The 24,662-nt window shown below is 48.5% G+C and overlaps 1 protein-coding gene across 7 annotated transcripts in view; it reads right to left on the bottom strand.

Annotated features, from left to right (window-relative positions):
* Window positions 1–24,662, bottom strand: part of Rap1gap2 (RAP1 GTPase activating protein 2) — a 227,824-nt gene that overhangs the window by 59,503 nt on the left and 143,659 nt on the right. The window contains exon 1 of one of the 7 annotated variants that reach the window (XM_041665624.1): window positions 12,655–12,710. The exons of the other annotated variants lie outside the window; for them this stretch is intronic. Within the exon in view, the coding sequence (XP_041521558.1) occupies window positions 12,655–12,681 (27 nt within the window). The 5' untranslated portion in view covers window positions 12,682–12,710. Of the gene's footprint in view, window positions 1–12,654; window positions 12,711–24,662 lie in introns of those variants that run through there. 7 annotated transcript variants of the gene reach the window in all.

Below are 24,662 nucleotides of genomic sequence, written 5' to 3'. Positions count from 1 at the left end.
TAAGTATAAGCTGCATAGTATTCTTTTAGATCCAGTCTCCAGGACACTGGGACTGCCATAGAGCTTACACAAATCAATAAAGATAGGGGACAAGAGGACAGAAAGAGCCAGTGTTTGTTTAAATAGACTCCTGACCCGGCAGCTACACCCAATTAAAAAAATCTATATCCTAACACATGTACACTATGCCAAACACCCATAAAAATGTTCATCACCGCATTGATTATAACAGTAAAAAACAAAAACAACCTCAATGCTAACCTATAAAATATGGTTAGACTAAGCTACATCCATAGACTAAAGTGCAAATACTGTATACAACTGTATGCTAATAAAATTAAATAACTTACATGATATGGACAGATTCACATGAAACCGCAAAGTACAAAAACTGACTCAGAAAGAAACAGAAAGTCTAAAAAAATATATAACAAATAGTGATTTAAAAATTACCCTCAAAGAATGGCCCTAGGACAGATGGCTTCCAACTGTACATTCCACCAAATATTTAAATAAGAATGAATGTCAGTTCTCATGATCTCTGTGAAAATACAGCCCCAGACTAGGGACTTGCTAGCCATGTGTCTGATAAGGGATTGTACATGGAATATGAGAAGAACACAAACAACGCAATCATAATAATAAAATAACTCCATTTAGAAAGAGCGAGTGTGGAGAGGGCTCCGCAGGTTAAGGGCCAGTGTGCAAGCGCAGTGTGCAGACTTTGGATCCCCAGATCCCACCTAAAACCCAGTGGCAGTGGAGACCTACAGTAACTGTGGGACACAGGAGGCAGAGACAGGGAATCCTTGAAGCCAGCTAGACTAGTTGACTCGTAAGCTCTGACCCTCCAATGAGAGACCCTTCCTCTATATATAAAGTGAAGAGCAATCAAGGAGACACCAGACATCAGCCTTGGGCCTCCACAGGCAGGTGTACACATATGTGAACACAGTTCTACACCACATACACATATCCAAAAAACATACAAATATACACCACATACATACATGCAAAAAAGCAAATGTCTATACAGACATACCCCTACCCTAGAAGAGACACAGATGGACAGTAAGCACGGGAGATGAAGCTCCACATCATCAACTGTCAGATAACAGTAAAACCACAATCAGACTCCACATTGCTCAAGTGGCCACAATTAAAAGATGGGGGATGAAAAATCTGGCAGGACTGAGGGGGAGGATCAGGGGCAAATATGATCAAAATACATTGTATGAAATTCTCAAAGAATTAAATACCTTTTTGTGTGGTTTTTCAAGACTGTTTCTCTGTGTAACCCTGGGTGTCCTGAAATTCATTCTGTAGACCAGGCTAACTCCAACTCAGAGATTCTCCTGCCTCTGCTTCCTGAGTGCTAGGACTAAATCTCTGCACCATCACTTCCTGACAAGAATTAATTATTATTATTAATTTTAAATTTCAATTATAATAATTATTAATAAAGAAAGACAGAAGGGTAAATACAAACACGATGACATTGGGGTCCCATGTTTTGCTTGTAGGGTGAAAAATGGCATACACACACACACACACACACACACACTGTGGAAAATAACTTATAATCCCTCAAAAAAATTAAACATGGAGCCAAGCAAGGTGGCACACACCTTTAATTCCAATGCTCAGGAGGCAAAGGCAGGAGGATCTCTGTGAATGAAAGGCCAGTGGGGTCTACATGGCAAGTCCCATGCCAGCAAGGACTATACAGTAAAAAAAAAAAAAACCTGCAGCAAGAAAGAAAAGTTATTATATGAAAATATCTATTTTCAATAATAAAAATTAAACATAGAGATGCCATCTGACCCGGAAATTCTATTCCAGTGTGTATAACCAAAAGAACTGAAAACGGGGATTTAAGTACTTGTAGACAGTGTTCACAGCAGCATTTTTTACACTTCCCAAAAGGTTAAAAGTTCCAAATGTTCACCTGGAGAATAGGTAAGCAAAACGTGACATAGCGATACAGTGGGATAGTATTCAGTCATAAAAGGGACAGAAGTATTGATTTGTGATCTCATATAGATGAGTCTTGAAGGATTATAGGTAAATGCAAAAAGACAAACACGAAAAGCTACATAGTAAAAGACCCAGTCTATGAGTTTAGTGTCCCTAATACGAGTGCCTGTGCGGACAGAAAGCAGATTAGTAGCTGCTGAAGGAGGAAGGGCCGGAAGACTAGGGGGCGACAAGCAAAAGACTGTGTGTCTCTGAGAATGACCAAAACCTTCGATCGCTCACTGTGGCAAGGGCTGCACAATGTTTTGGATGTACCAAAAACATTAAGTTGTACACCTTAAATGGGCGAGATTGTGGCATACGAATTATCTCAAGAGAGATATTTTTAAACCCTACACAGTGATTCAAAAAGAAAGAGACAGTTCACACTGTTTGTGTGAAACATTATTCCAGATTCATTAAGTTGTGGAGGAAAGCACGTCAGGACACCTCATTGAAGATGATCTCACTTTTATATTTAAAGAAAACAAAAGAACCTATACAGATGCATAGAAAACAAGCGACCTCAAACTATCAAAAAGCAGCCATGTCAAGAAGGGCGGATGGGGCCATGTCGAGAAGGGCGGATGGGGCCATGTTGAGAAGGACGGATGGGGCCATGTTGAGAAGGGCGGATGGGGCCATGTTGAGAAGGCCAATGGGGCTGCTTCACGCGGCAGAGCCGCATCACTCACACAAACAATTTCTGCGAGAAAATCAGAAAGATCACAGAGGACCTGAAGCATCCACTAAAGGAGAAACAGAAACTGGCCACAGAGCAGCGGGACGGGTGCCCAGCTTCCTACTCACTAGAGGAACAGGCATGGTGGATAATAAGACAACATTGTTCATCTGTCATGTTGGCCAGCGTTGGTGAGGATATGAGGTGCTGGACACAGGATCCGTAGGGGCTTATGTAGCTGGGGTGATCTTTCTAGAGGACAATTTTGTGCTCAGTATCCAAACTCTCAAAAATGTTCACATAGTTTTGGGCCCAATAAAGCTGTTCTAAGTGATCCTAAGAAGATATATATGAGCAACCGCAGAACGACAGGCACCAAGGGGTGCTTACGGGTTTAAAAAGAAAGAAAAAAGAAAAAGGAAAGGGTGGGAGTGGCCAGAGGAGGGAGGAGCTAATGATGGAAAGAGCATGCCCATAGAGCCACAGTCCACAAGGGTGGGCAAGGATGAGCGCTTAGGAAGGGGAGGTAGGAGGACCAAGAGTTCAATGTCATCCTCACAATGAGTGCAAGGCCAGCCTAGGATACAGGAGACCTATCTCAAAAAAGAAAAGGTCCCACAAGAGAAATCTTTGAGAATTCTGTCCACACATATTCACAGTGCACTGCTAGGTGGGGGTAGCACACTGGAAAAGAGAAAGGAAGGCAGTCCCTCCCTTTCAGTTAAACATAAACCCGTGTCTGCATGGACGGACAAGCCTGAGGATGAGCATCCATCGAGAAGGGTCTTGGGAGACACAGGCCCAGATGAGATCTTCGGTGTTTTGCTCTTCAGCATTTTTATAAATTGCTTTTTACATGTAATCTAGGTTTTAACACATATCTGACATATATGTGGATGCTCTGGAAGGCTTTTTTTCTTTTTGCTTCCCCCCAAAACAGCTTCAGGTCCACCCCCCGGCTTCCTAACAAGGAGTTCCAGAGACACAAGTCACACAGTGTTTGGAGATTAGAGAAAGCCCTGGATTCAAGCCAACCTACCCTCAACTACACACTTAGCTCTGTATATCATTGACTTAGATGCTTCTCTGAGTCACCCCTCAACCCAGCTCACCCCTGCTTATCCAGCTGGTCATCAAAAACCTCTTCCACAGTTCTCTTCTAAGGATTACTGAACCCCAACTGATGAAACACCTTCAAGACATGGGCAAGATGCTGGAAATACCAGGCAGGATCCAGATTCCTAGGAACCTGGTCTTCACTCTGAGACATAGCTATGCAGGGTTATGTCGCAGATGACCAGTCCATATTGTTCAGAGGAGGCATGAAGCCCTTACTGAGACAACAAGTGCACTTCTCCCTCGCTGTGTAACAAATGACTCCAGAACTTGGTGCTCCCAAACCATTTATGTAGCGTTCAGGAGTCAACACGGCCTGTGGTGAGAATATAATTGCTCGGTGGCCTCACTGGAGCTGGTACACACCCATGAACATCAATAGAAGGGCATACTTCATCACAGGGGCCTCTCCACGAGCTGCTTGAGTGTCCTCAGCATGTGATGGCTATGTTCTCCCAGAACGAGTGACACAGGAGAGGAGACACACAGAAGCAGCTGTGTCACCCCACACCACTCAGTCTGAAATCATACAACCACCACCCCACATTGTCCTATTATCGGAAGCAATGAATAGGAAATCCGGCACACACTTGATGGACAGGGGATTGGGTTCTACCTCTTGAATAGAGCACTGCAAAAGAATATATGGATGTAGTCCAGGGAAGGTGGCTCAATCAATAATGTGGATCTGAATTCAAATCCCAAGCATTCGTGTAAAAAGTGAGGTGCTGCGGCAATGTGCCTATAATCCCAGCACTGGGGAGAGAGACGTGTATCCCAGAGGCATGCTGGATAGCTAGCTAGCCACCTGGAGAGACTGTGTCTCAAAAAAATAAATAAAACTAAGGTAGAGAAGCAACTGAAGAAGATACACCTGATGGAGAACTCTAGCCTACACACACAAACACACATACAGTGTGTGTGAATATAACTTAAAATCAACACATCAGGAAAGGCTCCAGCAAAACCCAGGATCCAGGCTGACCTTACAAGTTAAAGAGAAAAGGCTGACAGAGAGGAATGCAGAGCGCACAGGGCTCAGGCACCAGGAACTATGTGGCCAGGGCGGGAAAGGAAAGAAATACAAGCATTTGATGAGCAGAGGATGATGGACTGAGGCCTCTGGATCAAACATCTTTAACGTCGAATGGAAGGGGCAGCTGGGACCTAGACCTGAGAGACTCCGAACACCAGGACTAGGGCTCCTTCTGCAAGCCAGAGGGTTCGTTACAGCAGAAAGAGAGGAGGCAGCAGAGCCCAAATCTGGGAAACATCCACGCTGCTGCTACCCAGCTGTGTGATAATGCTGTATGTTACTCTCTCGATTTCCTCCACTGAAAACTGAACCAAATAATCCTTGGCCTCCTAGGGTCTTAGCACCCAGCCAGGACCTGTTCCCCAGCACATGCCCAGCAGACAGCGGTTAGAGGCAGGAGTATCAGGAAGCTGGTGGAACACACTTTCCCCTGCGGAGAGACATTCTAGCAGCTCTGGGATATACTTTGCATTTCATGACTCCGGTAGTCTCCCCACAGATGGTATTTCTGGATGACTGTTGCAGACAAGTGCCCCATGGCCCTAGGGCTGGCATGGAAGCTAAGAAGAGCCGTGATTCACCCTCGGCTGTGAGTAACACACCAGGTGGAAGATTCCTTCGTGGACAATGCTGAGGAGTAGAAACCAGCCAATGCAAGCTGGCCTGCATGGTACTGGCCCAACTTCTCAGTGACTCGCTGAGCTTTCCAATGGGACGATTCCACCGTTGGCAAGGAGCAGGTCTCCCTTTCCACCCAGAAGCAAGGTGACTCAGGCCAGCCTGGAACTGCAAGGCAGCCATTTGGACCCACCCTCATCTATCTGAGAATATTCTACCCACTCAAGGGCATGCAACCCCATAAATGCTCACAGACTGCCTAGTATTTTCCTATATATCCTGTAAGATAGAAGGAAGACCTGGCTGGGGCATACTTAAGAAGGGGACCTCCTTCCACCCGGAAAGCAGCCCCCTGGATTTCACTGAGGAATGTCATCCAATAGCAGAGTCAGCTCAGCTGTCTATTTTATTATTAGCAACAACTGTTGCCACCCAAATCAAAGCAGTGACCAGCCTTTCCCCCTGGGTTCTGCTTTCGCAGCCACTCAACTAGGCCATGAAATAATCAGACAACCAGCCCAGCCAGGGAAGTCACAGGCTGGGCCCCAGGGTTCCATCCCGTTCAATCTCTGTCCTCTTCACCTCCCAATATAGAAACAGTCTGGTCTCCCCTCTGGAGGGCAAAGAGAGTCCTTGGGGGAGGTAATGCTGGAGGAGGGTGGAGAGAGCAGGAGCAAGCATGGACAGGAACTACAGGGAGCCATTTGGATTTAGGAAATCTCAAGAAATCATGCCTGAGCTCTCTCTTGCCAGTTCCTGGCTGGGCTGCCCAGGGAGTGAATAAGAGGAAATGATGGATGGAAGATGGCATTTGTATGAGACAGTTGTTCCCTCTACAGATACCAAAATCCATGGGTGTTCAAGGCCTTTATATGAAATGCCATAGCATTTACATACAATCTGTGCATGTCCTCCCATGTACTTTAAATCCGCTCTGCATTTTTCATAATATCTAATGCAATTTAAATGTTATGTAAATGGGAAGGGACATATTATGAGATCAATATAAACACATGCTCTTGCAGTGTGTGTGTGTGTGTGTGTGTGTGTGTGTGTGTGAACCTACAGTCTTGCACATGCCAAGCAAGCTCTCTACTACCTATCCCAAGTTTTTAATAGGTTTTATTTTGAGACAGAGTCTCGTTATTCAGTTGCCCAAGTTAGCCTTGAACGCATTCTATAGCTTGGCTTTGTAATCCTCCTGCCCATGTCTCCTGTTCAGCTGGGATTACAGGCATACACTACCAGATCCAGCCAGACGGAAGCTTTTATTTGGACATTCTTGATCCATGATGAGTTAAATCTGTGGCTGCAGAGCCTGTGGGTCTAACTGCAGAAGACGATCGAGGCAGACCATTTTACCCCTTTGTGCCCTTCCCACCTGCCAGCCTCCCTCAGCCCAGGGAAGCCCTACATTGGCATGGTTCCTCCCTGCAGACAAAGGGAAGTCACAGACCAATAACCAGAAGGGACATAGAAGCAAAATCCAACAGCATATTCATTATATACCATGTTGGTTTCATTCCAGAAGTGCGAACTTGGTTCTACGTACGAAAATTCATGTAGCATATGACATTAATAGAAGAGGAAAAAATAATTGTTTCCGTTAGTGCAGAAGTACTTGACAAAATGCTTTAAAGATGTGAACCACACAGAGGCCCAGCCTTCCCAAAATAGCACAGGTGACTGTCATTATTCTTGACCGGCCACCGTAGTCAGACAGTAAGATCCTCTGCTGAAGACACAGCACACTCTCCTTGTGACACAGAGAAATCAGGCTGGAACACTGATCTGGGCAGCCACCTCCTTGCTGGGTAGCTTTCATAGTGCTGGAAGGGGTTATGCAGCTCCCTGGAGTTGGGGGTCATCAGTGGACTTACCCGAGGTGGACCCTGCACATGACAATACTGACCTGACCTGCAAGGTGTGCCTGGTGATGTCAATGGTGGCTGTTAGAGGGGTACCCAACACCTTTCAGCTTGGATTTGAGGCCTGTTCCACAGAAGGAGATCCATACCTGGTACTTAATCAAATGCCCAGGTCTGAGGAGGCCATAGCTACTTTGATTTTGCCAAATAGACCTATCATCAAATTGCCTCTAAATGTTTAATATTTGTTTATTCACATTGTTCTCAACCTTGGTCAAAGAAACTTCTTTTTGCAGCAAGCATTGGAGACTCAGAATGGTTCAGAGCGCTGAGAATAAACTGATAGTGTTCAGCTCTAAATGGGACAGTGATGTCCACCCCTCCCCCAGGCTCAGAGAACACTGAAGAAGAAGGAGTGGAAAGAATGTAACAGCTGGAAGACGGGAGAGGAGGGCTGAGAAACATGGCCTCTGGCTATAACATGAACTCAAGTCACTACGGTTACCTGCACAAGACTTGAACAAGACCAAGCCAACCAACATTACAGTATAGATGGGAGAGAGGTGCAGGAGGTTGTACCTGCACCAAAAAAGTTATTGGCAACTGATGGCTGCGGGGGGAAAAGGGGATACTTTTCTTCAGAGGTGTGGATGTGGGTAGGTTGCCTGTGTCAGGTGGATGGCCCCACACCCATGCCCGTGTAGACAGCGCTAGGACTTTAAGCACATGGATCTCAGGGTGATCCCCTAAAACTCATGTAAATTATGCCAGACATGTAAACCCACTGCCAGGGAGACAGAGACAGGCAGCTCTTTGGGGTGCACTGGCCAGCAAGTTTAGACTACTCTAAGTTCCAGACCAATGAGAGATGTTGTCTCAAAAACAAGGTGGACTGTGACCGGAGGAGAGCTGAGATTGTCCTACAGCCTCCACATGAGTGCCCTCAGAAAACCAAGAATGAAGGAGGATTTCTTCAATGTGACAAAGAGCCGTGAGCACACTTTACAAACCAAGAGCCGTGAGCACACTTGATGGTAAGTGTGAAAGCCTTCTCACTGATATGAGGAATAAGACACCTGCTGCCACCACCCTGTTCAGAATGCTGAAGGTTGAAGAAAGAAATGAAACTAATTTCCTATGGCACAATCCTATCCAGGCAAGCAAAATAAGGAGAAAAGAAAAAAGGGGGGGGGGTGCTCTGGAACTAATAAATGAAGCCAGCAAAATTTCAGGGTAAAAAAATTGGTGGTGTTTCTCTACGCTAAGAATGAACAAAGTGAAAAGGAAAACCATTCCAAGCACAGCCACATAAAAAAAGAACAATACACCTAGGAACAAATTTAAGCAAAAGACTTGAAACTGTAAATTATAAAAGATTGCCGGAAGAAACTGAAGACACTAAATTAATGGAATGTTATGCCATGTTCACGGACAGCAAGCCTTGATAATTTTAATATGTGTGGTAGTCTGAAAGAAAATAGCTCCCAAGGGGAGTGGCACTATTAGAAGCTGTGGTTTTGTTGGAGTGGGTGTGGCCTTGTTGGAGGAAGTGTGTCACTGTGGAGGTGGGCTTTGAGGTCTCATATATGCTCAAGCCACAGCCCAGTGTCTCAGTTCACTTCCTATTGCCTTTGGATCAAGATGTAGAATTCTCCAGCATGATGTCTGCCTGCACCCTGCCATACTGCCAGCTACCATGTTCCCCGCCATGATGATATGAACTAAACCTCTGAAACTATAAGCTGCCACCTCAGCTAAACATTTTCCTTTATAAGAGTTGCCATGGTCATGGTGTCTCGTCATAGCAATGGAAACCCTAGGACAATCTATACTATTGAATCTGGAATGTCTCCTATTGGTTCATGTTTTAAGCACCTGTTTCCCAGATGTATGGCTATTTTGAAGACTGTGGGTCCTTTAAGAGATTGGGGCCTGGCTAGCAGAAGCCATAAGGGGCAGTCTTTGAAGGTTACACCTGCTTCTAGTTCCAGCCTGTTTTTTCTGTTTCCTGGTCTAGTGACTTTCTGAGAAGCCATCTGTCACAGGTTCTTGCCTACCTTGCCACAATGAACTTGAATACCTCTGAGACAATGAGATAAGACGAACCATTCTGCCCTTAAGCTGCTTCTGTCACATCAATAAGGAGCCAACTCCAGACAGATAATACCAAACAATAAGGAGCCAACCTCAGACAGTTAATACCAAACAATAAGGAGTCAACTTCAGATAGACAGTTAATACCAAATAAAGCATATTTAACACAGTTCCTAGAATAATTCTGGCCACGGTAAAAGTTAAAAAAGATAACCCCAAATTTGATATGGAAATTTAAGGAATCCAAAATAGCCAACACATTCTTTTAACATAGGACCTGGGGATCAAACTCAGGGCCTCAGGCTTGTTCAATAACGAAATGTCTATCTCCCCAGCCCTGATTTCTGTGCTGTTTAAGCTTCTTGAGTGACCTCTATATTGCTTTCCACAGCAGCTGCTCCATTTCACATTCCCACCAGGAGTCGTACAGGAGTCCACACTTGCCCACAGTCTCACCAATACTTATTATCTTTGGGAATTTTTTAGTTCTAGCTCTCCTATGGAGTGGGAGGTACTATCTCACTCTGAGTCAGTCTGTGTTTCTCTGACAGTTAATGGTATTGAATACCTTTCACATGCTTGTAGGCCCTTTGCATGTCTTCCTTGGAGAAATGACTTTTAAAATCTTTAGCCTATTCTCAAGCATATAAATTAACCTACTACTTTTTTTATTTGTATGCATGTGTGCATGCATGCGTGTGTGTATGTGCACGCGCGAGCACGCACGCGTGTGCATACTTAAGGGTGAGTATATGTCACATGAGTGTGGATAAATACAGAGGCCAGAAGAGGGCATCAGATCCCCTGGAACTGGAGTTACAGGTGGCTGTGAGCTGCCTGATGTGGGCGCTGGGAATCAAACTCTGATCCTCTGCAAAAACAGTAATCACTCCTTCCAACCAGTCAGCCATCTCTCCCGCCCCCATAGCCTCCTATCCTTTATGTAGTTTGCAAATATTTTCCTCACTCTACAGTGTGCCTTTTCCCTCTGTTGTTTCTTTTGCTATACAGAAACATGATTACTTCATTCCTACAAAATAGCTAGAAAGCAAATAGATGGCTAGTTGCCAGGGGCTGGGGGTGGAGAGGGGAGCAGGTGGGGAGTAACTATTGAGGGGTGTTTATTTGAGGATGGTGAAAATTAAATATTTCAGAACTAGACAGAGGAGGTAGTTTGACCATATTGTGACCTTGTGAAACGCCAACAAATTGTTTACTTTAAAATGATTAATATCGTGTTATATAAATCTCACCTCGACTTTTTTTAAATGGGATGGAGGAGTAAGCCCACATTAAAGTATCAAAAGAGAGAGCCACTACTTATCTCTAGGGAAGCTGCCAAGTGGAAATGCAAGCTCAGTGTAGCTAGAGTTCTCAAGATTAGACAGAAATCCAAATTTTTATGTAAGCTTTCTCAATCTTTAGACATTGGTAATCAACTCATTATTAATCAACTAAGTGTTTAAAAAACATCTCTGCATGGGTGTAACAAACTAAATTTAGAAGCCAAATCAGCCTACAAGACATAGTATCATACTCCGTTCTGGACATAAGGGAGCCACTGAATATTCCCGATTCGGACACTTAGATGATATAAAGAATCTCAGGGTGTCTTCTCTTAGGGGTCCTGAGACATGCTAGCTCTGGTGCTGATCATGTACTTTCAAATACCACCCAACTCCTCTTGCTCACAATCATCAGGAGTGGTGGGGGAGGGGCTGCTACAGAGCCGGAGACATTGGAGACGTTGAGTAGTCAAGCAACTTTCCAAAAGTGAGGACGTTGAAACAAGGCAGAAGCAGGACCAAGACAAGATGCACCTTGATTTGCCAAGTCGGCATCTCATCCACATGCTGGCATCGCAAACTTCACAAGGCCAGAATGGAAATCTCATTAAATCTTCCCTTCGAAAACCTTCATCCACCAGTCTCTCCACCACAATGAATAGAAGACAAAGGTTTCATGTTTTGTTTTGTTGTTTGTTTTGTTGGTCTTTCAAGACAGGGTTTCTCTGTGTAACAGTCCTGGCTGTCCTGGAACTCACTTTGTAGACCAGGCTAGCCTAGAGCTAACAGAGATCTGCTTGCCTCTGCCTCCCGAGTGCTAGGATTAAAGGTATGTACGACCCAACACTGGCTAACAAAGGGTTTTCTAAGGGTGACCCTCCATCCCCACATTTGCTCGTTCCCCATCTCCCCACCACCACTCTGATCCTCCTGCAAATCCACAGCCAGTGGACATACAGATCTGATGACATCTCCTTCCCCTGCCTAGGTCATTTTGTCATCCCCACGGCCATTCATGGGCTTCCTCACCAGACCCCAGGCCTCCCTGACACTCTTTTCTCCCAATTCCCCACACAGCAGCCATCTGTCATCGGTTTCCAGCTTCAAACCCTCAAACTACCACACCTGTCCCTGCGCAGTCCAGAGAAGTCAAGCCATTTGTTTGATGACGTGGCCGTCGATCCCAGGACCCCCATCTTATAGTATGAGATTGGGGAACTACATTTCCAAATATACGCCAGCGTTCCCCATACTGATCCTAAACTGTCACCCTCAGCTCCCTGAAGACAAGAGACGACGCAGCCAAGGAGCGGAAGAAGGCAAGTTAGACTCTAGCCAGCAGGTGTGTGCATGAGGAACCTAGCAATCCTGGCCAGGTCACCCAAGTCCTCCAGAGCAGCACAGGACATGGTTCCCTCAGCCTCCACTGCAAGCCCCACCCCAACCACACTCTGAGAGCTTTAGGCTAAGCAGAAATTGAGCAGAGCGCCTTTCGCTTATATGCTAGAAGCGCCAACCTGCAGTACGGCCTGTGGTGAGCAGGTGGGCCTTGGGAACCCTGGCACAGAGCCAAGAAGCCTTCTCAGAGAAGCACATTGGAGAGATCTGTCTGGTCCCAGGCCAGGATCCCACCTCAGATCCAGGCTAGGCAGGAAAGGTCTGGTCCCTGACTCTGTCACCTATCCTCCCAAACCCCTTCCCCCAACACAAGCACACGCATGCACGCACATACATACACACACACACACACACACTCAAAAAATAAATCTGTCACTGGCTTCTGCCCCTCCTTCCCCTGAGTGACAGAAGGCCTCTCTGCCTGTGGTAGGCAAACACCCTCTCAGGGCTCCCTGCCAAGTGGGGTTCTAGCTGGTTCTACCCACAGCCCCTCCAGCAGCAGGGTCTGGAAAGGAACCCTTCACAGTCGCCAACACTCACCACAAAGGTCTTTAAGAATTCCATCATTTTCTCTGTGCCTGGCTCTGGGAGGCAGTAGGGGCCCTTCTGCTTTAGAAGCACTGCCGAAGCTGTTGCTGCCACCAAGGTGGCGGTAGCTGCTGACGTTGGACAACTTCCTTAAGATCAAACAAGGAACTGCAGGATTTGGGTGTCCGCCCGCCCAGAGCTGTTAGTCCACATTGACTAGCAATGACCTTTGACCCTTCCGCTGCCAGGACTGCTTCTCTGTTTGGCAGAGTCACTACACGCATGTATGTCATAGGACAAGGCGTCCCTCCCAGGCAGTGCCACACCAGAGGCTTATGAGAGGAGCCTACCTGTACCCAGGAAAGCTAAGGGTGAGAAGCGGGCTCCCCTTCCACTCCTGCCTTGAGAAGGGACCAGAGCAAGGGATGCCAGTGGCCTCACCGGCACTGAAGACTAGTGTTATTGGGCATTGTAAGACGCGAGACAGGCCCCTCGATGTCCCCACCTGTGAGCTAAGAAGCCCTAAGTGCAAGGAAAACAAAAACAAAGTAAACAACAGCAGGTCTCAACAATCCCTGCAGACCGCAGAGTCTAAAACACCCATGCTCAAAGAGACACAGCTAAAACAGTCAGCAGTTGTCTGGAGGTGGGGGATTCGTGGGAAGGGGTGCAGAGGCCTGGAGAGCAATTTCCCACCAGGAACAGCCTGGGTTCCTCTCTAATGTTAGGTGTATTATTCTGGGGTCTTTTTTTAAAAAAATAATTCTTAATGCTCTTTTAAAACAGACAGCAGTTGCTTCATCCCGCAACTCCTTCCCCAAAGAAAATTTTATAATAAACGCAGCAAAAGGCCTGATGAGATTCGCACCACATTTAAAGCTCAGAGCCTGTGGTGTCCGAGTTCTGAGCAGGGAGAAGCAAAGCGGGGGAGGGGATCAGACCCTGGATCTTGGGGTCTCTTTCACAGCATAAGCATGTCAGACTCCACACCTATCCAGCACCCTCGCAAGGGTCAGCTCTGAGAGGAAAGCAGTGTGCCCTGCCTAGAAGTTAAGGCATGAACTATTCAAGCTCACAAAAGAAGGTTGCAGTGCACCTGGGACAGCCGTGGCTTTAGTGTGTGACAGACATGTTTCTCCTGCTAGTGAATTGTGAGGCTAATCATTCAGCCTTGGGATCTCAGTTTCCAGATCTATAAAACAGAGAAATACAGCCAGTTTGCACAGTGTCAGTACTAAATCCCCAGCAGGGCAAAGCGTGAAGAACCCTTCATAATGAAGAACCCTTCATAGATGCCTGCGTGGTCATCAGCCATCCTGCCCCCAAGCTCTACAAACTCCAGTTCTCAACACACATGAGAAGCAGCCCACCCAGAAGGCTGTCCTTGTCTCTGCCTCTCCAATCCTGCCCCCCTGGCCGCTACTTCCTCTCTCCATGCCAGCCTGACCTGTATCTGCTCAAGGAACCCCGAGAGTACCCTATGGGAGAGAGAAAGGCCGGAAGATGTCCTCAGGTGCTGGGAGAAGGCATGGCTCCGAAAGGTGCAGGTCCGTCTCTGAGGTTAAACACTGGAGGTCAGAATGGGTGGGAAAGAGAGGGGCAGAGGGCTACTTGGGGCCTGGGCCACCTCACTTGCAGAAGCCATATGGGAGAGGGAACCAGAGCTCTGGAGAAGGCTGGCAATATCCGTTCCAAATCTTGAAACGCTGACGTAACCGACAGTGTTAGAGAAGCCATAAGGTGATGCTCATGGGCTTCTGTGCCCCTGCTGAGCCCAAGGACTCGGTGTGGTACTCCTGTGTACTCAAACCAACCCAGGCTCCTTCCGTGCCTGCTTCTGGCCTCTCCCTATTTATGTTTGGGCCCCATGACTCATTCTGTAGAGCCCCCCACACACACACACCACCATGCCATTCCTGCAGTCCCAGGACATAGTAGGCTCTGGCTAGCACGACACACCCGACAGGATGCCTCTGCTACCCTAGGCTTAGGGTCCAAACTCCTTGTGCAGTAAAAGAATGCATCAACAGGAAGTGGAGGGCAGGACAGAGGGGCCTAACTTACTGATCTCTGGGCCAAGCCCTGCTAAGGACGGGGACCTCAGGAAGACCATCCTTAGACCCTCTCTTCCTACTCACCCACTTCACCCCTTCCCAATCACGATCCAGTTGAGGAAAAGCGCAACTAAAGCTCAGAGAGGTTGTGTGGCCTGTTGAAGGTCACACAGCCTGCTAGAAGCAGAGCCAGGTGAGTGTTCTAAGCGAAAGAGGGGGGTGAGGTGGGGAGGATGGCAAGGAAGGAAAGGCGAAGGTAGAAGAGACACTGAAAGCACTTGTGTTTAACTCTGAGGTCAGGAAGGACTCTCTTAGCTCGCCAGGGAGGCCTTCAGCCCCAGCGGTGTCACGAGCAGAGGCAGCCCTGTGGCCACACTCTGAAGCTGTTCCAGGGCCCAGGAGCCTCAGGACTTCCAAACAGAAGAACAACAAAGGCCAGAGTCCAGAGAGACAAACATCCATTCTTGTGATGCAAAATAAGCCCCTGTCCACAGACGAGGAGGGTGCAGAGAGTGATACCCATGCAAATTTCTCCTTGTTTTAATGAGACTCTCATCTCTGAGCCAAAACCCCATTGCCCACCTACGCCCACTTTCGTCCAAACCAGAAGCCCTGTCGCTCAGGACACGGCATGGTAATGATCTGATAAAAACACCCTGGGTGATCTGAGGCCCCCAATCAGTCAGACTTCCTTTCTGGCCTCAATTCTTCCCTAGCAGCTGCGGTCCAGGGAAAAGACCCGCTGACAGTCAGAGAGACTAGCATCCAAGCCACAGTCAGCTATCAGCCAGTCCTGTGACTTCCAGTCTCATTTTCTTGGCTTAAAAAATTGAATAATGATCCTACCCCACACCCTGGGTGTCCTCCAGGAGGAACTGAGATGGCAAGCGCAGACATGCTTACCACACACAGAAGCCATGGCTAAACACCGTTGACTTATGGAATTTATTCTGGGGAGGGGTGCTGACATTAACTATGTTCTCACTACGTGTGCCAGGCCCCGACTAAACACTTCACACATGTCCACCTACCTAAGTCTCAGCACCGCCAGGGCCACGGGCATGCTGGTCCTGCCCACTCTACAGGTGAAGAAACTAAGACTGGGAGGTGAATAACTTGATAAATAGTCAGCACTGCAAACCATGACCACCTTTCACGACCAGGGTTCAAGTTTTACATCAGCGCACTAATGTGGCTTGGGTCAAATCCCACTTGACCTCCTGAAAGTCTGTCTGTCTGTCTCTCTTTGTCTCCCTCCCTTCCCCCCTCTCCTTTTCCCTCTCCCTCTCTCTGGTGCTAATGATGGAATCCAAGTCTCGCACATGCTAAGCACACACTTTATCCCTGGGCTGCACCCACAGCCCCTCAAGCCACTGGGAAGCTCACAACCTAAGTCCCCACAGCACTTGACTTAGTTTATGTCGGTATCCAAATACAGTTAATAACTAGGTCTGATCATTCCTCCCAACTGGAAAAGCCTGGTGGGCAGAAGCTGTGTCTACACACAACAGACTTCCTCACATCTACAGCAGTGCCCATCGAAAGATGCCACATTATTGTGTGCACCGCTAATAGACCAGAAACACTGGTAACTGCAGACCCTGCAATACTATTGCTCTTGTGATGTCCCTGATTTCGGAGTCCTTAAATCAAAGGGAAAGTGTGTGTCTGAAGCGATGCCTCCGGCAGCAGAGGCTCAGTGAGTACTTGTACACGGTGATTTTTTTCCCTGGAATTGGAGAAAAAACATACAGAGCTTGAAATCAGGCTTGTGCCCATACCAGCTGGCTAAAGGAAATTATTCATTTACTTCTCCAGGCCTCAATTTTTCCCATCTGTAAAATGGGAAAATAACGGTTCTCTTGCAGAGCAGCTGTGAGAATGAGAAGAGTTTAGGAAAGTGGCTTGCAAACTATGAAGCACAGCACCAACAGGATAAAAATGAAGATGGATGGGGCACAGTTGGTGAGAATGTGGATGAGTGTGTGACCCAGGTCTGGGTGTAGAAAGCTGAGCCCCACTGTGCAGCCCTGAAAGGCAGACATTTAATCGATGAAGTCATTGATTAAATTAATGAAGTCAAGGGTCTGGAAACTGATCAGGATGGGATGAGACCATCAGGGTGGAGCCCCATTATTCAATACTGATAGCTCTGTAAAAAGGGGGTCCAGCAGAGAGATGCATGCGCTCCCTGCCATCAACACCATCACCAGATACCAGCCCTCCACTTTGAAGCCCCAGCCAGGATCATGAGCCAAAATCAACCTCTTTTCTTTATAAAGCTGTGTGGTCTCAGAAATTTTGCTATAGTATTAAACACACACACACACACACACACACACAGAGACACACACACCTATCACAGGAGCTGGATAGATGGCTCAATGGCTAAGAACACACTATTTAGTTCTCAGAAGAGGACCAGAGTTCAGTTCCCGGCACCCACGTGTTGCAGCTCACAACTACCTTGAACTCCAGCTCCTGGGGAATCTGATGCCTCTGGACTCCCCGGGCACCCGCATTCATCTGCACATACCCACACAGAGACACACACATAATGTAATCAAACACCAGAAAAATAAATCTCAAAAAGAAGCACTTCCACAGACTCCATCAGTGGCTGTCCCAGAGGCCACAGGCCTTCAAAGGGTGCAGTAAGAACAAGGCTGCCTTGACGCAACGGCTCCACTTTCCAGGATGCAGCTGGGCTCGAGCTGGATGCAGCTGGGCTCGAGCTGCCAAGCCACCCAGTGCTGGCTGAGGTGCAGGCATTGGCACTGTGGAGAGGCCCCTGGCCATGACGTCCTCTGGCAAAGTTCTTGGTCTTGACCCGGTGTGTGGCCTGAAATTTCCAGTTTTCCCCACAATGTGGGACTCGGCTTCAACAACCTTATCAAGGGAGAGGGGTGAGGGGAGACTGGAAAAACAGCTGTGGAAATTCCTTCGGGTCACTGGAGACAAACCTTCCTGGACTGTGTCGGGGACTTGTGGGTTCAGCAGACAGGGAGGCAAAGAGGGACAGGTGCAGCTTTGACCTCATACAGGCTACAGGCTCACATGAGGCTTCCTGCTGGAAGAAAGGAGAGAAAAAACAGACCCCAAGGCTGAAAGGGTGGAGCCTCTGGCCTCCAGGAAAGCCTCCTTGGCCCTGGTAGACATATGTGGCCTGGGCTGCCGCCTGGCCAGCCTGGTGGGGAGTCCAGTCACGTGACAGACCTGGCTCCACAATCCCCTGCATATCACTACACTTCCTTCCCCCATCCCTTTGCTGTCCCTGTCCCCTTCTCACTTGTTTGCTGGCACTTGCTGCATGTGACACTTGGGACTCTGGACTAGGAATCAGTCACCAAAAGACTTTCTGTCTGCAAACTATCCCCTCCCCCTTTTCAGGCAAGTTTAGGGCCATAGATGCTAACCATTCCCATCTACACCGGCTTCCTCCTCTCCAGTACTAGCCTGGAGTTGTGCACAGAAAGAAATGAGGTGAAGACACCTGGGTATGGTCACCCAGACAGAACTCACGGCCAGATGTGGCGCCTGTGGCTGGCCCATGTCTTCTGCATCCCTCTCACTATCTAGCTATCCCTGCCTGAGTAACCTTCCATCTCCCTACCCCTGAAGAAAGGGTCTCCCTGGGGAATTATGAACTTGGCTACCCCGCCCCAGGGAGGGTTTCTGAGTCCTGCCAGTAACATGTCTGTGAACCCCAGCTCAGCACACTGGTCCCCAACATGCAGAGCCATCTAACCCACCACCCAACTCACTACCAGGGCTGCTTACAGATGACCAAGTCAAAAGAATCCAAGCCCATGCTATTCAAATGTTTGCAACTGAGTTCCCAGACTACACCCACTCTCCCTGGTGTTTGCCCTCTCTGCGCCTCGGTTCCCATTCTCCTACAGAGGAGGCTTCTGTTGTCCCCTGGGCAATCATTAGGGGCACTGTTTCTAGCAGCAAGCCAGTACTCATTGGCCCAGTGCCAGCCTGCCTTGGAGACCTGCAGTTGCCCAGCCTCTGCTTCAAGGCAAAGAGCGAGGCACCCACCCACCTACCCAGGCCAGCACTGTCAGTCAGTGGGGAGCACAGGCTAAAGAGCAGTTACTGCAGAATTGCAGTAGTCTGGGCTCTTCCTCTGAACACCTTCTTCTGAGACTTTACTGCAGCTTGTCTCTCACCAAGCACACAGTAGGTGCGCATCAAATGTGCTGGGCTAAACACTAAGTCAACTGCTTTTGGTACCACTTGGTTTAGCTTGGTTAGGCAATGGTTTTCAGCCTATGCGTCATGTGACCCTTTGGGGGTCACATATCAGATACCCTGCATATCAGATATTTACATTACGATTCCTAATAGTAGCAAATTACACGAATGAAGTGGCAATGAAATGGTTTTATGTTTAAGGGTCACCACAACATGAGGAACTGTATTAAAGGGTCCCAGCATTGGGAAGCATGACAACCACTGGTTTAAACCTAAGAGAGAGACTGGGGGGAAAAATCTCATGAGAAATGGGGTGGGGAGACACGTGAGTCTTCTGATACACCCAGGAGATGTCATCTGAGTCATGCCCATCAGGCCTGGCCACTTTTAAGAGATCCCCTAACCTTCCCTCCCCAGACAGCCATGGGGGAGGAAGCCTGGGGGCTGCAGCCTTGCCTTCAGCTGGGAGCGCCCCTTCAGGTTAACCTGCGGGAAGGGAGAATATCTGCAAATTCCATGTTCCTTTCTTTCCCCATCTTGTAGTTAATGATTACCTAAATAGGCACTTCAGTCCCCGAGCTCCAGCAACCTAATTATACATGTACGGAGCATGGAGGCTTCAGCGCTAGACGGCTCTCCCCTCCATAAGCCATATGTCAAAGAACACGACTGCCTGCCCTGCTTTGCCAGCTGGGATGAACGGAGCACAGGGGCAAATGAAGACCCTAACTAGGTTTACGGGAGGAATAGTGGGCTGCCTATCCCCGGCTCAGATGTCCTGCTTGGGTTGCAAATACATTCAGAGTGCAGAGTCCCATAATATCCACCCCCAGGCACCCCCAAACACTGGGGTGGCGTAACAGAGTGCTACCCAAAACATTTGCATTCAAGTCCATCCCCACCACACACACACAAAATAAACACTCACTCGTCACAAACACACGCCCAGTCCCTGTGAGCTTTATGAGCCCCAAAGACGAGGAAGAAGGCACCAGCTGCACATGTCTGCTAGCTGTAAACGATTATCGTGTGCCGTTGGATCCGATGTGTCTCCCCAGTTGACCTGGGCTCAGGATCACAGGTGACAGAAGAGGGGCTCAGAGTGAAGGAGCATCAGGAGAGTCCCTTATCCTTTTGCCCAATGCCTTGCTAGCCAAAGTGATGGGCATATCCAGGGCGTGTATCCAAAGTGGTGAGGAACTTGGTCCCCAGGGGCTCAAGCCACCGTGTTGACCTGGGACTCAAAGCTAAAAGCAGGGCAAGATTGAAACGGCATACCAACCAGCAAAGCAAAGACAGTGGGGCTCACACTTGCCCTGACTGAGGAAGCTGCTTTAGCCTGGCCTCAGGTATAGTCTAAAAACTGCAGACACTCCTGAGTAGTGAGTCTGGAGGTGGGCACTGACACAGTGCATTGTTGGTGAGCTCACAACCTCCCCCAGTCACAGGCTACAATGTGTCATTGACAGTGCTGGCCACGAGGGTGGGGAGGGTCCGGGGAGCCCCGGGGAGAAGCAGTCCACAGCCAGGGGTCAGAGGAGTTTCAGATTACCTCCCAGCCACTCAGTGGGCCAGGCCAGACAGAGGATTGCCCAGCACCCAACAAACATCTAAGAGTTCTGGCTTTGCACAATCCTAGGCAGGCTTCCAGGTCCTTTCAGCTCCCTAAGGAGCAGGTCCCCTGGGCCAAGGCATAGACCTAACTCCAATAATTGTTTTTGTTTGCTCTTTTGGTTTTGGTTTTTAAACAGTCTCACTCTGGAGCCCAGGCCGGCCTTGAACTTCCAATCCTTCTGACTCAGTCTCCCAAGTGCATGGATTACAGGTATATATCACTATCCTGGGCCATTTTCACTAAATCAAGGGGTCCTTTGACAAGTGGTACCCTGTGAGTAACTAATCTGAAAGGGCCACCAGGAACATGAACACCATGACTTGTTCTCCCAGGCCTGTGGTAGCGGCAGGAAGGGATACAGATGAGCTTAGCAGGCACAAGGCGGAATCTACAGAGCGCCACCTCCTGGAGCTGGTAGGCAGCATGGGTCAGCCACCCCTAGACAACAGATCCCCTGGGTGGGAAGGCCCTTAGCACTTGGGAGACACTCCTCCTTCTGGAATGGGTAGTCTCAGGCCTGGCCGCCTTCCCTGCGGAATTTCACACACCCCACACCTTACGTGACAGACTCTTCCTGTCTTCTTTGGCCAATCCATTTAGCTTCCTTCCTCTCCCTCACCTGCCCCCAGCCCACCAGCCCACTCCATTGTCCTCTTTTTTTTTTTTAAAGATTTTATTTATTTATTATGTATACAACATTCTGCCTGCATGAAGAGGGCGCCAGATCTCATTACAGATGGTTGTGAGCCACCATGTGGTTGCTGGGAATTGAACTCAGGACCTTCGGAAGAGCAGCCAATGCTCTTAACCACTGAGCCATTTCTCCAGCCCTCCATTGTCCTCTTTAACACAACCACCTTCCACTCATTCTTGTCACCTCCACTGACTGCTCGGGCCCAAGGCCCTCGATTCCAGCGACAGCTTCTCTCACTAAGCCCCTCCTCCAATGTCTGCTGATCAATAATCCGTTCCCTACACGGCTGCCATATGTAAATCACATCTCTCTGATGATTAAAATCAAACCCCTGAGCCGGCAGGTAAGGACTCCTGTGACAAAGCCTGACCACCTAAGTTCCATCCCTAGACCCCACGTGATGGAAAAAGAGAACCAGTTCCCCAAAGCTGGGCCCTAACCACACCACACACACACACAAACACACATACACACACACACACACACACACACACACACCACAACTAAAACATAATATTTAAAAATCCGAACCCACTCCCAGGGCCTACATGCAGATGTGTTCCGCCTCCAACATCCTCCCTCACTCATGCCCCTACAGCCACACGGAGTTCCTTCTTTTCCCTGGATGCAGGCTCTTATCTGCCCATGTACTTCTTCATTAGTTATATCCCAGAGTCCAGACTCCAGAGTCTCTTTCTGCTCTTCACAAAGCCCTTTCTTGTCACCTGCCACCTCCCTGTAGGCTCTTCCCAAACCTATGGAAAGACATTTTTCTTTCCTACTTCTTATGGTTGGATTTTTGTCAACTTGACACAAACCTAGAGTCCTTTTCAAAGAGGGAACCTCAGTTGAGACAATGCCGCACGCATACACACACACACACACACACACACACACACACACACACACCAGAACAGGCCTTGGGCAAGCCTATAATGCATTTCCTTGATTGAATTGATGACTGATGTGATAGGCCCAATTCACTGAGCGGTGTTGCCCTTGGGCCGGTGGCCTGGGTGCTATAAGAAAGCAGGCTGAGCAAGCCATAGGAAGCGGGCCAATAAACAGCTCCCCTCCATAGCCTCAGTTCCTGCCTCCAAGTTTCTGCCCTCTGTGAGTTCCTGCCCTGACTTCCTTCAGTGATAGCCCATTACCTGAAGTATGAGATGAAATAAGCCCTTTCCTCCCCAGGTTGCTTTTGGTCACAGTATCTCATCACAACCCTTGAAGTCATAACACCGAAATACAATGCGCATCTCGTCCTTGGAGCTCCCATTAGAAGCTGCAGTCAGGTGTCAGGTTTCTGTTCAGGGTCTCTCTGTCCAGAAGGCAGGCACATGAGAACAGGAACTATATCTGCTCTTTCCTGCTGTGTATATGTCCCCAGGCCCTCAGTAGAACTCACCCATGAAGAACGTTCAACAAGCATTGTAAAGTGAATGCAGGGCTCCTCCTATAACACCCTGCCGTGTGAGGTGCAGAAGCCCCAGAAGAAGAGCGCACGGAAAGGTGGCCTGGGGAGGCAGCATCATAGCTGTGCCTGGCGAAGGGCCATGGGGTGGGGAGAGGATGGGAGACATGCATAAAACTCATACAAGTAAGAAAAAAAATCATCAGACTTGCTCTTGACCCCCCAGCGCTGGAGTCACATGATCCCTTCCTCTCAGGAAGGAGCCAGCAGAGTAAGCACTGCTTGGGATGCCCGAACTAACCACCACACAGATGGAATGGATCTGCTCACTCCCTCGATCCTCTGTCAGGACCCCCACTTTGTGGATCCCTTAAACCACCTCAGGGAGAAATGAGGCTGCAGGAGAGGCAGTCACATCACACCTGGAATCCACCTTCAAACTCTAAGATTCCAGCAGCTTATTGAGGAGTCTCCTTTTACAGGAGGTCCCACTGGAACAGTGGTGGACAGCCTCTGTGTGACCTAGGAAAGGGCTCTTCTCTGAAAAGTAGCCTTTCCTCTCAACAGACACCAACGACAACAGGACGTGGCCTTGCTGGGTTTCCTTCCTCACTCATTGCCCTGGCTGGGGTGCCTCAGAGACACCCCCTCAAGGACAGGTCTGCACCAGCCAGCCCAGGCCTCTCAGGAATCTGTTGAGAGGCATCAGGGTGACAGTCCTCGTGAGTCGAGCCCACCCCACCCCCAACCCTGTCCCTCACAACAGCTGACGGCCAATTCCCAGAAGAAACCATCTGGGTCTCAGTACATAGCCCCACCCGCAAGGAGAGGGGAGAATTAGAGATTATCGGTGGGCTGGAAGGCCCTGCTGGAGTGTTTGCCAGGCCACAATATTGAATTTTAAACATGTGTGCCTATTCTCTCTCCCTGCTGGAGCCTCCCGTAGCCAGGCAACGCTATCTGACCTGGGGGACCAGGAGGGGGAGTTTCCATACCAGGCGGGTCACCTGGGGTTATCTAAGCACAATGAATTGCCTCCCTCTCTGCCCACCCTCAGTCCAGTGACCCCAGGCCCACATGCTCACCATCACAGATGCCCACTCCACTAACAATGAGATGACAGGGGTCTTGGGGGCAAAACTGTACTGTGATTAGAACAAGGCGGAAGCAGATTATGGGGATTAGGTGTCATTATCTACCTATGAGCAGATTCGCAAAATGAGAGACAGCAGGCTGAACCTGCAGCAAGAAAAAGCCCGGCTAGACCAGAGGAGGAAGACAATGCAAGCGATGACACTTTCAAGAAAAGGTCAGACAAAGGCTAGGCATCATGGTGTATGCCAATCACAGCACGCAGGAGGGCCTTGAGTTCCAGGCCAGCTTGGGCAATAAATAAAGTTCAGGCCGACCTCCAAAACAGGGATACAGCTCCACTTGGTGAATGCTTGGCTAGCATGCCTCAAGCCCTAGGTTTAACACCCAGGATCTCCAGCACCACCAAAAACCGGGTATGGTGGTGCCTGTCTGCAGTCCTAGCACTTGGGAGACAAGCTGGAGGCCAGGCTAGACTACATGAGACTGTCTCAAAAAAACATTCATAGTAGTGAATGCCTTTAATCCTAGCACTAGGTAGACAGCAGCAGACAGATCTATAAGTTCAAGGCCAGCCTGGTCTACATAGTGATTTCCAGGCTGTCCAGGGCTACATAGTAAAAGCCTGTCTCAAAAAAATATCTAAACAAATAAAAAAAAACTGGACAAGCCTGTTAGAGCTGAGTAAATAAAACATTCTCATTAAATCTCTCTCTCTCTCTCTCTCTCTCTCTCTCTCTCTCTCTCTCTCTCCCCCCCCCCTTGGGACCTGCACAGTCATGAAACTGAAAAATAGCTCAGTGGTTAGGAACACTTGCTGCTTTTCTGAGGACTTGGGTTCAATTCCCAGCACCCACACAGTGGTTCATGACCATCTAGAACTCAGGTTCCAGGGGATCCAGCCAATGCCCTCTTCTGACTTCTTCAGGCTCCAAGAAAGCACCTGGTACGTGG

Source organism: Microtus oregoni, unplaced genomic scaffold (assembly GCF_018167655.1).
Source record: "Microtus oregoni isolate MIOR12 unplaced genomic scaffold, Mior012 000015F_ref0000493, whole genome shotgun sequence".
NCBI classification, from domain to species: domain Eukaryota; kingdom Metazoa; phylum Chordata; class Mammalia; order Rodentia; family Cricetidae; genus Microtus; species Microtus oregoni.
The sequence above is the reverse complement of the archived record's forward strand: the minus strand, read 5'-3'. Positions and strand labels throughout refer to the sequence as shown.